General features: G+C 42.4%; 1 protein-coding gene across 4 annotated transcripts in view; it reads left to right on the top strand.

The window, feature by feature from the left end:
* Nucleotides 1-10,194: 10,194 nt before the first annotated feature.
* The window catches only part of slc24a4b (solute carrier family 24 member 4b), a 28,690-nt gene continuing 24,154 nt past the window's right edge, over nucleotides 10,195-14,730 (top strand). For 3 of the 4 annotated variants that reach the window (XM_086167287.1, XM_086167286.1, XM_086167284.1), the window contains exon 1: nucleotides 10,198-11,090. In XM_086167287.1, coding sequence (XP_086023413.1) covers nucleotides 10,934-11,090 — 157 coding nt within the window. In that variant the 5' untranslated portion in view covers nucleotides 10,198-10,933. Of the gene's footprint in view, nucleotides 11,091-14,730 lie in introns of all 4 variants that reach the window. The other variant, XM_086167288.1, reaches the window with a different exon arrangement.

Below are 14,730 nucleotides of genomic sequence, written 5' to 3'. Positions count from 1 at the left end.
TGGGGATGTTTGAAAGGTAGATGCAAAACAAGGACATATATATATGTGTATATATATATATATATATAATATTTGGATATTGAAAGTGCAAAGGCAAATGTTTCCCAATGATTTCCATTGAAACAAGGCTATTACCTCCCCAAAATACAGCCCAATAGCTCCATATTGAAATATATTTGCAAACAACTATCTGTAACACAAGATTTCTGCTATAAATTTAATGTGAAAATAATCCTTATCATAATATTAGTATAAGGATAATTCCCTTGATTTGGCAACAAAATTCATTTTATAGGTCTTTTCACGGGTTTTGTATTCTTCCTGTTTTCTTACATGATCCATTTTCATGATGTTCTCCCTTACATAATGACACACTTAAAAATGTGTGTATTTGCTCCATGTGTTTTCTAGTTGGGTAATTTCTGCACCAAAGATCGAGATGCATCTAGATTTCAAATTGGAACTGACAGTCAAACTTTGTCTCCTATTTATAGCGTGTGATTTTTTTTTTTTTTTTGTCTCGGCAATATAAAAGCACTAAAATTATTGTCTCCTAAGTCATGTGGCTTCTGCAGCAACACCAGATGGAGACATTTTTCTGCTGTGCCTAACAGTACTCTGAATACCCATATCAAGTCTGCTCATGCAGCAGGTCCATCTGTAATACAGGGGTGATAACTGGGATTGAATAGAACTCTGCCTGTTATGTAGCAAGCTGGGATTACCGTTCTCTTCATGATTTTAGGTCTCTTGCAGAAAAACTATTTACCTCACATGACTGATGTGACAGGGCAAAGGAAAGAAATAAATGGTCCAGTGGGTTGTCTTATCTTCCCAGGCACATGGCTATATATTGGCACAGCAGTGTATTGGAAAGTTGGGTGATAAGAGAGAGTGTTACTGACATGATGATTGAAGGGATGCAGGGTGTCACTGGCGGAGCGATGTGTCAGCTGCAGCCGTGGTGGCACATCGATTCGGTTGATTACGTCTGTGCAGTGTTGTGTGAATCCCCTGAGAAGATCCTTAACACAGCCAGCTGTGGAATGCCACCTCAGTGGATACACCAAAACACCCACCAACACACAAACATGCTCCTCGCCTCCAAATTAACACGGGCCCAGTGTGATGACAGTGTGGAGAATCCTCATGTTTTATGCCGTGAAGCAATAGTATAGGTGGATAAGGGTACAGGCGTGAGGAGTGAGTTGGACAAGTGTGTGCGTGTGGGTGTGCGTGCACGCATGGAGGTGATCATGCACATGGCTGGAGGAGTTAGTCTTGAGCACGGATGACTGCCTGTCGTGCAGGCTTGTTATTTATTTATTTTTTTACAGTTGCATAACATACAGTTTTGCACTTTAGAAACATTAAAATTTAAATGCTCTTTTTTAATCCGTGGCTCACAGAAACAAAAAAAAAAAAACTTCATGTGCAGAAATGCACCAATTATGCTTCCCTCCCTCAGTAACCTGTGAGAGAGGCAGAGCGAGAGCAGAAACGAGAAGGAGAGAGAGCCGCTCTCCAGTGCCACAGAGCATGCCAGCCCTACCCAGTCACTGCTTTTCATTTTGATAATTGACCGGCAACGCCAGAAATGTCCATCAGCTAATCCTCTTAGCCTTCATAATGCTGACTGTCACAGAAGCCCCTGTTTTAATGTAACGAGCAGCTAAGCCAGGAGTGGCGGGTGGAGTGGCCCCGGGGCACTCGGGCCACTCCGCCCCCTGGAGGCCAGCTGGCGTTCTGCTCTCCGCTCTACAAGTGTCCTGCCAATCTGTCAGGCCACGTCACATCATAAATCTGTAACCTGGGGTGGCCAGTGGGGGACCACCCCTCTGCCTGTCACACTGAACTCACTGCTACAATGTAACTACAGCTGCAGTGAAGTAGAAGCGTCTTTGTCGTGTTTAGCCATTCATCCGCGTAGATTGGAGGATGAATGAATTTAATCCCTTTTGAATTCCCGGTCTCTTCCCTAAGCAGACCACTTAGTGCCAGTGGCATCAATGTAATAATGTGAAGGGGAGCACATTTCAGTAAAATCACAAAATAGTCAAATATAGCATACCGCATCAAAATCCTACGGTGTCCCTCCCTAAAATTTGAACTTGAGGTTATTGATATGGCCAAATGTGACACATGTTGGAATTTTACAAGCTGTGTTTTAATACGTCAACTGACATCATACCATTTCAAAACGCAATTGACAATGACAATAACTCCACAGAGGAAACATACAAACATTTTACTGGGTGTTTGCTTAAATTACATGACTCAATAAAAGTTAACTAAGTAGATCATGGTTTATAGCAGCCAGCTTGAGCTGTGAGGTAATTTGATTTAGCATATAAATACTAGAAGGTATAAACAGACTAGCCAGCTAGTTTAAAGCAATTTATAGACATAGCTCAGTGTAAGAACCCAAAATGCCTTCCAAACACTTTTGTAGGATTGGATAGGATTGGTTTTGTAGGTATTGTAGGATTAGCCCTGATTCACTTGTTTAATCTCGAGCCTTGAGGTGCCAAGCGTGATATTTTCCACAAGAGTTGACTAGGTATTTGTCTGTCTTGCCATCTTTATGCTAAAGATTGTCGCCACATTTCAGGCTTCTTGCTTGTCTTTTACCGCCTTACAAGCATTGAATTTATTGTTTGTGTTAACCTTCTCCAGGCAGATGTTGCAGATTTGCGACAGCTAAATGCTACTTAGCTAATTACGCCACAACTTAATTTGAACCTGAGAGGGTTACAATGCCATTATTTTTTGGGTTTGTTCATTTGGATTTTCCGACACTGACATTTAAAAAAAAATCATGAAACTATTAAGATTTGAACATCATTAAACTCATATTCATGTGCATTGACTTAAGTGTTTGTTGTGGTGTCAACTACTTTTAGTATTTAACATCAAAAGGTTTTGTTCGCTTGTTTGTTATGTTTTGTTAATTGTTTGTTAGTTTTTTTTCAGATGTGAACCAATATTCCCTGTTTTTTTTTTTTTTGGTCACACTTTCCAAATGAATCCTTAATTTGCATCTTGGCTCTTGGTTCCATCTTGTGCCTAATTGCTCTCTCTGTGAGTCATTCCCATATGATAATTTCTTCCTGTGCTAATGGTCTTTATTTAACTTTCCACCTACACATCATACATACACATTGCACAGCTTTTTTGGGCAACATTACAATGATTATCCTCTTACGGAACGTGCTTCTCACATCGTTCCACAAGGTCAGAATACTCAAGAGTACAAATCCATGAAGGCACTTGGTGCCAGATTATCCACAGTTCACAATACAGCAGCTGCAGCAGTGCCTTTTGATAAAACAATGTGTTTCTTTCACTAGATTCATGGCGGGGAGTGATCCTGGTTGGCTTAACTGACAAATTCATGGATGACTTCGTGATCATGGGGATGTGACTGGATATTTAGGACAGATCACATGAAACTGTATAAACCGCACATTGTTTTCCTCTTTGAGCACAAAAGACCTGAGCAGTTGGTCATCTAGAAATCCGCAGCGGTGCAGGGTTATGAAACCCTTGATTGCTGGCGGTATCAGCCTCCTAGCAAACTGCATTCAGGCTGACGTGTGGTTCCAGCCAGTCAGCACAATGCAGCCCGCCTGGCCTGCTCTTTCCGCTCAGCACATCAGAGGGTACCGGCCGTATCTGATATGACATGGCTGACACCACCTTGAGAGATATGAGGAAACCCTGCCGATGATTAATTCAAACCCAGAAACCAGAATGAAGATTACCTCCCTTTGTTTACCCCCGCAGATGACTTTGGCATGATGCGGGGCCGTGTGAGAAGGCTGAATCATCTGCAGTGCATGATGTTGATGCAAAAACCAGAGGAGACCAAACTGAGGAGTGTGAATCTCAGAGGTGAATCAGCACCACAACATTTATCTCTCTGCACTTCAGTTCAGATGGCTGCACTCTGAGTAATGGTCAGCAGACATGGGTTAAATAGACACCGACTTGTTCTGGTCAACAAACATGTAGGCTGACATAAGCAAGGTCACATCACGGTTCTGACGGTGTCATCCCTGCATATTAAAATGTCCTCTAAATGCAAGGCACATATTTGAAGATTATATTAGAGTTTACAGTTTGACCGTATTTAATTTTTCTTTTAACATTACAGATAACATTTGTGAACGTTTATTCCGTCTTGTGAAACTGTGTGATGGAGGTGAGATGAGCAGAGTGGAAAAGGCGGAGAGACTCTGGAAAAAACTTTAACTTTAACATGAACTAAATCATTGACTGTTATGTTTATACATTTCCTTTTTTTTTTATTCTGGTGAGTCTGACAATCATCCATCCATCTTCTAATGTAAAGGGCAAAGTTTGCTTTTAAAACAAATAATTTACTTTAAATTAAAAACACCACCAACAGTGCCAGCTTCTACTTGTGAGTAACATGTTGACATTAAAATCTCCCACTTCTGTACGGAGGTGTGAGGGGTAATGAAATGACACAGCAGGGAAATCTACTGCCTCATTGACTTTATTGCACAGCCTTCCATCCCCAGTTCAAAGTGAATGGAGTAGAAGAACTCTGATTTCTTCTGTTTAGCAGTGTTGGTGGCCATATTAATACAGAGTTCATGGTCCATCATGATCACTAAGCCCTGCCGTTAAACCCAGATGATATCTCTCCAGAATGAATGGGTTCTATGTCTCTGCTAGTATATCCATCTAATGAGATTCTCCTTCTTTGTGGAGAGGAAAGGTTGCTCGTTGCTCTTTGCATTCTTGCCCTTCCTTTCTGCTCTCAAGGCAGAATTACAAAGTTATGTGCAGCTCTTAATAAAAGGCTAAGTCTGCGTCAGATATAAATGGTGGTATTCTCTTTAGGGATACAATATCAGATTAACCAGTGCAACTCTATCTTACATATTGTCAGCCTGATGTATTTAATTGATACAGCAAACACATAGCGGTGATGTTTTCATTTCTAACCATATGCCAGCTACCAACACTCAGTTGTTATGTAAAAGTTTTGTGAAATAGAGAGATGAACACTTTGTTCCGACTGTTTTTTGTGCTGAGCCTGTAAAACTGCGTTCAGTACAGTGGGGAGTGCTGCATGAATCTTAATGCCTGACACTGATGTTGGCTTTCAGGGGTTGACTGAGTTGCCTTATGTTGCTGACAGCTGTAGCTATGCAGAGATTCCAGCTGCCTCCAGAATACACAGATTAGACTCTCTGTTGCTCCGCTCTACCCTGTTTACTCTTCACACCTGAGCAGGCATACAAATAAAACTGCAGTACTGCAACAGAAATGCTCAAAATTCATGATGAATATTTTATCATTTTTGCTGTCAACTGAGAATCCTTTCTGAGGAGTAAAATCGGCAGGCCTCGGGAGAGAGCTTGTCCTTTTTCTGTTTTCGCCAACCATTGGCTAAAGAGGGCTCGGCAAAAGAAGGTAGGCCGGGGGAAAAAAGGGTTCCGCTGATTTTTTTTCTCTCTCCATCTGTCTTGCTTCACATAATTATTGAAAATTTTAGTTGCAGTGCCAGCAGTGTTTTAATAGGAGGTGCGCTTCCATTTTTTGGCGCAATGTTCCCTGTCTCCTATCTCCATTTGGCACACACACTCACACCTCAGCAGATTCACAAAGGCCTTTCTGGGATATCCCAGCACCATGTTGTGCAACATTAGAAAAGGACATACTGTATTTCATCTGCCCTTTTCTCTCATCAACATACACAATGTTGTTACACTCAGCCTTAAATTTTTCTCAAATGATTGTCTTTTATTGGATCACATTAAAATAGAACCAATATTAAATATGCAACAGGAAGACAGGCAGTTAACCGATCAACTGACATTATCTTCCAAATAAATGGTCTTATAAAAGATGTAAACAAGATACACCAGAGAGAACACATGAGTCAGATTTAGAATCCTGACCAGTTTCAATCTCTCACGGAATAACAGGATACTCTGCAAAAAGAGGCCCTCAGATCCAGATAGACTTCAGTGAGTTCTTTCAAATCTGTGCATCGAGTAAGATAGGTTGATACATTTCCTGTACAGAAGAATAATTGAAGCATGAAGGGCAGTCTAAGCGTCATATGGCAGTTCAAAAGTCTCTGCTGAGCAACCAAAGATGTTCAGGTCATGCTGGGCCAAATATCTCTGGGATAAGCCTTGGAGAGCTGTTTGAATATTGCAGTCCAAATGTTGTGTAATGAAGGGCAAAACCAGACAAGATGTGCTAATGAGCCTTTAACAGAGAAGCACTTGTCATACTCAAGACTGAGGGGAAGATCTTGTTTAGTGTTGGTTTTGAGGAATACAGTCTGTTCATCTTTTTTGTCAAGGAAGAAAACAAATGTAATTTAATTAGCCTATAATAGTTATTCTTACTTTTTTTTTTACATTTGCATGTGACTGGCCAAAGACTGAGACATATTTTCCTGTCTTTCAACTAACTATAAGTAACACAAAATGCAATCATCCCCATAATATTGAGTTAGAATGTAGAGGGGAAAAAACACATGAAATCATAATAAGCTTGGTAATATGGTGTGAACTTGATACAACCTCAATTTGCCCCCACTGCAGGAGGGACTGAGCAGTTTGGTCCTAAACCAGTCATGTGTTGTTGTGGTATCATCATGTCTCCCGCTGTGACTGTCGTAGAAGCTCGCTTTCATCAACTCTATGATCATGGATGTAGTCAAGGTGCAGATATAGTGCTGAAACAATTTTTGGTAGCAGGAGTCTGTTTTTTTTAAATCCCTATTTGCTCATCTCTCTTGCAGGTTGTCACTGCTCATGGAGCTGTGAGGCAGGGGATTAGCGTGCAGGGTCATAGTATGATAATAAAATGCTAAAATGGGTTGATATTTCAGCACAAGAAAAACATAAACTACTTTTTTCAACCAGCCAATCCCATTGGATTTCTGACCCATGAACAGACTGACAGCCATCTCTTGGCTTCTGTTGATATATTCTGGTTCAACTGAGAGTTTAATTCCTTCAGAACAAATCAAAGCACCTAAGTCTCATTCATGCAGGTGAGAATAAGTAAGACCTGTAGGCAACATGCTAATAGCAAACATTAGTTTTTTTGTTTTACTGTTTTTTTTTATTACTTTTTATTTGATAGGAATGTTTATCACATGCTGTACATGCTATTAGATTTCATGTTATGCTCACATGCTTTTGTGATTTTTTACTAATTCTTTTTCAGAGAAAGAACAATGCAGACAATACACTATTAATGGCTAAATTGCATTTTGATTTGATACATTATGCACTGAGTGGACTGGCCCTTGTTGTTCTCTAAAATGCTGTTTTCAAAGTTAGCAGTGGACAATCAACTTCAACCAATCAACTTCAAGGACTATTTTATGTATAGCTGCAGAAATTAACAAGAAATAGCCCTTGGGTTCCTTCCCTGTGTGTCTTACTTGTGCTTAGTGGTCTGTGCATGTTTGTATTGTAGGTCATTATTGTGTATGAGGTTCTGACAGTGAAGAAACTGCATCTTTTTATCATTAAATTGTTGGTGCTTCAAAGTAAATGTCACAGAGATGAAATATCGTGATGTGGAATGTGCCAAGGTTCTGCCATACAGCCCTCCATAGCTGACTCGTTAACACTCTAGACCGGAGAATTAAGTACATGAGTCGTTTGTGACAATAACAGAGTTGGATTCTGAAATGAGAAACTTGGTATCAAATGACAGTTACTGAACAACATTCACACAACTCATTCTAATATCCTTGATATTAATCGTTGGTGATCCACAAAGACATGACTCGTGCTTAGCATATGTAGCAAACAATGAAAATTATGCTATATTACACTGATTGCTCCTCCTGACACCAGACCACATTAACAAGCCTTCAAAACCGAATGTGCTAAGCTAAAACCAAAGTATACACAAATCATTATCTTAGTTTCAGATCAGCTGCCATTCATCGGGTCCTTCAGAAGGCAAAGGAGGCCATGTGTGTATGTATGATCAAGCCAGGGAGTGTAAAGCGGTGGCTAAATCTCTGTAAGCAGGGCCTGGCATCGGTCCCCAATTGCCTGCCTGCCTGCCTGCCTGCTGTGTGGGCAGGGGCCTGGAGGGGACTAATCCCTTGGCATTGGTACCAGTCACACATATTGATGTGCATGTATATGTGTGTGCATGGAACACACAAAGGCTACAGTTTAAAGACATGACCTGTTGACAGGTTAAAAAAGCCCTAATATGGTGTTTCTAGCCTTAACTACAAGCTTATACACCATCTTGGATGTCACTTGCAAATGATGGATAAAATGTTATGAGGTCTGCCTCATACTGTACCGACAGAAATGGTCTTGGTCTTACATAACCTTCGTCTGCCACAGATTTTGTTGCAGTGAGAGGAATTTGACCTTTCATGCTGCTTGGATTTTTGCTTAAGTGGGCAGCATTGGTGGTGGTAATAGTTGACATGCTGTTTCATCCTTGTCAGCCATGTGTTGATGGCTCCAAGGGTGAGACAGCTTCCCTGTGTGCTATAACAGTCAGGGTGACCTGCATCTGCATTGACACTTCGCATGTCCCCGAAAACACACGTGTACTGATTATCATCACAAGAGAACAAGCCTTTCCCAGAAATGCCAAATCATCTTGTGTGCATCTTGTGTGTGATAGATTTATCTTGGATTGATTCATCCACAAACTGTAAAACACATAATGTGTGACATGGTCTCGTGTCATTGTTAGAGTATAATAGAAGGATTGCTATCACACTTATTGCATACATAAATGAAGTTATGGTCAGCTAAGGGAAATGCAGGAATTCTTAAATGTGTGTTGAATTTGATCAAAATGGCTTTAAAGCAGTTTACCCATTAGGAATGGCCCATTTTGATGGGAGGGGACCATACAATCTTGAATATCTTAATGGTATGTATGGGTACCATATTTTACCATCACTGATAACAACTGGAGTGGATGCACTTAAAAATATGTCTTGAAACCTATACTCAAGCGCTGAAACACATTCTATCCCCTTAAAGGCAGAAAATACTGGCATATAAGATGTGTTGGTCACACAATTCTTTGAAAGGAATGGTAAAATCAAGCATAATAAAGTTCACAGATTTCTGAAAAACTGAAATTCTTCTGACATTACTTGGAGGAGTTGTGTGATTGAAATTGTCCAAATTTGGTGTTTTGGAAAAAAAAAAAAAACAATCGGCCTCTTGGCGCAGAGCAGATCGGGCCAATATTGGAATTGTGAGCCTTCCCTTGTGGGATCACGGCAGAGGGAGAGGACACGTTGATATTTATCATGTGACTGGCGTGAAATGCAACGATCTGCTCAAGAAGCAGCGATTTTAGCCATAGATAGAAAAAAGTCTTATCGGGTGAAGAAATACAATTGGGGAACTTTTTGGGTGAACCAGCGCCACCAAACTGATTCAGGGGAGGACTGGATACTCAGTGGTTTGACATTGACAAAATGATCATCGTGAAGTAATTGAAAACAAAATAGTGTTCATGTCCCGCTTCATCTGTTGCTTTAACAAAGGCTTTTCCAATTTCTGTAAACATGTGTAACATGGACAATCTGCTGCTGTGTGCCATGTATGTGTGTGTGTGTCAGGGGCTGAAGACAGTAATTATAGAGGAATAAATCTAAACCAAAACTCCAAAAGGTAAATGCATATGGGTTACAGAACTCCTATTTCTGATTGCCCTACCATTTCCCAAATGATGAACCCACCCCCCTCAACTCACTCTTGTGCCACAAACAAATTAGGAACCCTTCCCATTAAAGTGTGGAATCCTCGATGAAACAATTACGATTTCTATTGTTTTAAGTAAATGTACGAGCAATGAAACATTCTTTCACGGTTGTAGGTTTAAGAAGAAGCAGGCCTCGGTTCTTCTCCATCCTGGAAGGACGTAAACAGATGACCGTGAGGCCAGTGATCCAAGCAGCTATCCCCGGGGAGGTCGGTTGTGGAGGAGCAGGACTGGGCTCACCTCCCCCGGCAGATGCCTGCACCGCTGGACGCAGGCAGCCGGAGTTCCAGCCTCGGCGGTGTGTCTGGGAGAGAAGCGGGGAAGGAGGGGGGGTTGAAGGTGGGCAGCGTAGAGGTTGGATGGGTAGGGGGTGGCAATTCGCCTTTCGAAGCCCTGAGGAAAGTTAAAAGGGCCGGTGTCGTTGAAAAAAGGAGGGTGGGGAGGGAAGGGATGGAGGACGCCGGGTAGCTGGGAGCGGCGGGAGCCGACGGTTCTCCTCTCTTGTGTTCCCGGTGCCGAGGACGGGCTCCCGTGGAGGGGGGCGGGGGGAGTCGCCGGAGCCAAGCGAACAGCACGACTGCTGGCCGGATGTGACAATTAACCCTGATCAGCGCTGATTGCTCGCAGGTGCGCCAAGTTGCCCGACGCGGCGGAGCCGAGCTCCCGTACTTTTACGACCGGACGCCGTCGCCTTTCCGACGTAAACCCCGACACTGACAGGAAATAGGATTTTTCCTGCCGAAAGGCTCGTTTTTTTCCTCTTCCTCCCCACCTTCCCCCCTTTCGCGTTCTCCCTACACGGGACAAGATGCACACTGGAATGGGAGGCCGACCCGTCTCGCAGAGTCTGAATCTCGGCGCGCGGTTGAATTGATTCGGTATCGAATCGATCGCTTGGCCGTGTCGACCCGCAGCCTTTCGGTTCCCATAAGAGAGGGTTTCTTTCGGCGTCGAAGGAAAGAAGAAGAAGAAGAAGGAGGAGGAGGAGGAGGGGGGGCTACCGTTTCTCTCTGTCAGCTCTCTGGACGGCTCGAAATGAGGACCGCATCCCGGCTGTTTTCCACGTGAAGCGGGGAGCGGGGCGGCAATTTTCTTCGGCTCTCAAGGACGCAAATAGAAGCCCCCCAAATAAGCGAAAGAAAAGTGGCCGCGGGCCGATTGCTGAACCATGGAACAGGACGACACCGCCGGCGCGTCCAAAACGAGCATCATCTCGAAGATTTTTAAAGTTCGCAAGAGAAGAGAGATGCTCTTCGTACAGGTGTGCTTTATCTGCAGTGTCCTCTTCGTGGCGTGGAGCATGTCGGCGTTGCTAACCAAAACAGGTGAGTGGGGTAGAGAGCCACTCTGTGGAATCTGCAGTGTAATCACGCACAGCGCTCATCCATTTATCCCAATTTGATCGATCACAGAAGCGAATGCCCTTTCGTGTCAAGGGCATGGGATGTGAATGCAACGTTCCGGCGTGACCGTCTCGGTCTTTCTGTCCAAAACTGCGCGGCGATCTCTTTGTGGTGGCCTATGAAATGTTTTTGCATTTAAAAGTAGGACGAATGCTTTGCATTCGATGTTCCGGGTTTGCATAGAAAGTCATTTAGAAAAAAAGAATGCCAACGGTGAAGTAGCCCGTACACTTATTTGCCCGTGTGTATGCCGCAGTGTGCGCGCCGTGACAGCGGCACGTATTTAATTTGACAGGGATGCTCATAATCACGGCACAAGCACGCACACTTCGTGCATCATGCACACATCGAGCCCAGCGAACACATTTTGGTTTCCATTTGTTACCCCCCCCCCCCCCCCAATCGACCACCGTAGCTGCTGCCTGTTTGTGATCCAGGAGTGTGTGTGTGTGTGTGTGTGTGTGTGTGTGTGTGTGTGTGTGTGTGTGTGTGTGTGTGTGTGTGTGAGAGATAAAGAGTCGGTGTCCGCCCCGTGGCTTCACACTAATGCTCACACCGGATCACTCTCGAGCGTCGTCACGCGTCCGGATTCCGCATGACGATCAAGGGATGCCGCTTTTACGCATCGGCCACCATTAAAGGGAGACGCTGCAATATTCATTGCCACTGTTCCAAGGATTCAGATGACTGATCATGCGTGACGCATGTGATGCCCCTTCGCGGTCACACACGCGCACTCTCCAAACATCCCCCTCACATGCACACATGTTAAAACTCTTCCTTTAGGCCCGTGCAAGCACTGACACGCAGAACACCCTAAACGCCTCGTACACGGTTATGTAATTTAAAGGCCAACCTTGACAGTATATTGGTGAGGATTGATATCTGACACACCGCTGGGATTTGGAGGTCAGCTTCTCAACAGTTTGGTGCCGGACTTGCTTGCATTTGTTGAACCACAGTGCAACTTTCTAATGCAGCTAGGTCAAGATTTTTTTTTTTTTTTTTTTTTTTTTTTTTTTTAGCATTTATTCACTGCAGAGAAAATGGTCCTTTTCTCCCCCATTTAAAGTGCTCTAACCCTAAGCCCCAACCGGTCATGGGATCTGTCCATCTGCAAGCACTTAGGCCCCAGGGCTGAGAGCATCTGTAAATTCGCCACAACTGCCTCACTGTAGATCTCTAACGGATATATTGGGAGTTTTATTAATTACATTAAAACAACAAGAGGCTTAAAAGATTATTTTGGAATGATATCATACATGCGAGTGCAAATCTCTTATCTCCAAAGGCAGCCTTTGGGAGCCAAAGCAACCCCCCCACCCCCCATTGGTCACTAATGGCTCCCTCCCCCCTCATTTAATCAAGTTAAACCGCGCAGTCAGTGTTTGTAATGTTGGCGTATTGGACAGAAGGTGTTCCTCGTGAATGTGTCATCGAACAGTTTACCACAGCTGCATGAGAAGAGTTTGACGTGGTGGTGGGGGAGAGAGAGAGAGACAGAAATCCCCTCTCAACCCACGAGACCCAAAGCTCTTCATAATCAGATCTGTCTAATTGAATCACTGCGTCGCACTCCTCTTTCAGCCATCATAACAAGAAAATGCATTTGTCATGTAAGGTTACAAACACATGGCAAGTGGTTTAATCAGTTTGATTGATCAGTGTGTTGATTCAGTGATTGGTCCTCATGGATGGCATTTGATGTACTTCTTCAAGGCAACATCACCATCGTGTGTGTGTGTGCGTGCACCTGCATGTGGGTCAAACTGGTGTTTTCGAGGCAGGGGCTGCACATTGTATTGGAGACTTTTACTGTTTGCAGGTGACCTTGCATTCTGGTGTGAGAGGGCATTTTCACAGCTCAGAATGACGAATGTTCATCCTTGATCTGTCTACCTTCTCATCTTATTGAAAATGTACCATGAATTGCATTCCCACCCTCCCTGTTATCAGATTCAAGACTTTCAAGCATGTCTCAGTTCTTTCACTTCCTCAAAAGTATTCAAATTTTAGGTTTGGACTTTTTAACTTGAGAAATCTCCACTACAAGAAATCTTTGTATTTGTTCAGTTTTTATGTGAAATAATGCTACATTTTTTTGAAATTGTGATCGTATGTAAAAAAACAACCTATGAATGTAGTATTAAACTTCTGTTTAATATGTAAACTAACTAGTTGTTTAGTTTTATTTTTGTATTTAATGCTAACCAAGTTTTTGCAACTTTATAAAACTAGAATTTAACCTGTGAAATGCCATTTTAAATCATGAAGCGGGGTCTTGAAGAACAGCTAGTTAGCTCACTCAGAACCCTCAATTTTTCAGTTTTTTTGGGTTCTATCTCAGACATCTTTCATGTACCTATTTTTTATATTGGGCTATTATTCACATAATATACAGTTTTGATTAAAAGTATACAAGAAATACACAAATCTAGCAATGTGTTTTGTTAAATAGGATGACGTTTTTGACAGTGGATTTATCCCAAGTTTGTAGAGTGGAATAATTGAGAGATTAGATCTTCTAATCAGATTATCATGGCCAGTTAAGTCTCTTTGGTGATGTGATTCATAGCTCAAGTAAAAGTATTTCCCTGTTGACACATTCATTCTTTGAGAACAAAATGATAGATTTAAAATGAATGGTTGCAAGTTGCTTTTAAGTTGCAGGTGCAAGTTGCTGATGCACGATACGGTATTATTGTAACCTGTACAAGCTTACAAGCACCATCTGACACTGAACATTGCCAAGCATCTGTCACCAGCACACCACTTAGTTCTAGCAAGCGAGGTTTATACATCAAAACTTACCCCCTGCTCCCAATCATACTCTCATGCTTATTAAATAAAAAGAAAATCACTGTAACAGAAATCAATTTCATACTCTAACTTATGATGAGATTCAGATGACTTTTTTTCCTGAGATTGATGAATGGATGACAGTATCTGCCCTCAAACCCTTTTTAAACTGGTATGTAAACCTCACTGACAGCCAAACAACTACTACTGCTTCAGTTTCATGGTGCAGGAGAGAGAATACATAAAATGTCATCTTAAAGCCGGCAATTTTGGATTGATAACTAATCCTATTTCCTTCCATCACAGCCAGAGTGCCCAAACAGCTTTGTTACCCTGCAGGTGACCTCAAGTAGCAAGTTGTATTTGAAATGACAACTTTTTTTGAGGTTTTGCAACAGTGATGTTTTCCATTGCTTTTTGCAACAATGGGTAATTTACTGCCTCCAGAGTATTGAAACTCTGACCTCAAGTCAACCATTAAAAGTAGATCCTCAGGACCTACTGGTACATTGTCTCTTGGAATTGTGCTGTAGCGACTAGCTACCTTGTCTACAATCTTTGTCTTCATGTATTGTGAGATTTGGTGACTACATGGCAATGAAATTATCAGGTCCTCACAAGAGTCCTCATCATGAACCTCTTGACAGCTGTGCTAACTTTTTTAAATGGTTCTCATGCAGTTTTTCCAAATGTTGGGATTTTGAAAACATAGGAACATGGCTGAAGTGTGCGCTGTTCAGGCAAAACATGACTGAAGTGAAAA

Source organism: Fistularia commersonii, chromosome 20 (assembly GCF_037954325.1).
Source record: "Fistularia commersonii isolate RoL2024-O1a breed Wild chromosome 20, RoL_Fcom_v1.0, whole genome shotgun sequence".
Lineage (NCBI taxonomy): Eukaryota > Metazoa > Chordata > Actinopteri > Syngnathiformes > Fistulariidae > Fistularia > Fistularia commersonii.
The sequence above is the reverse complement of the archived record's forward strand: the minus strand, read 5'-3'. Positions and strand labels throughout refer to the sequence as shown.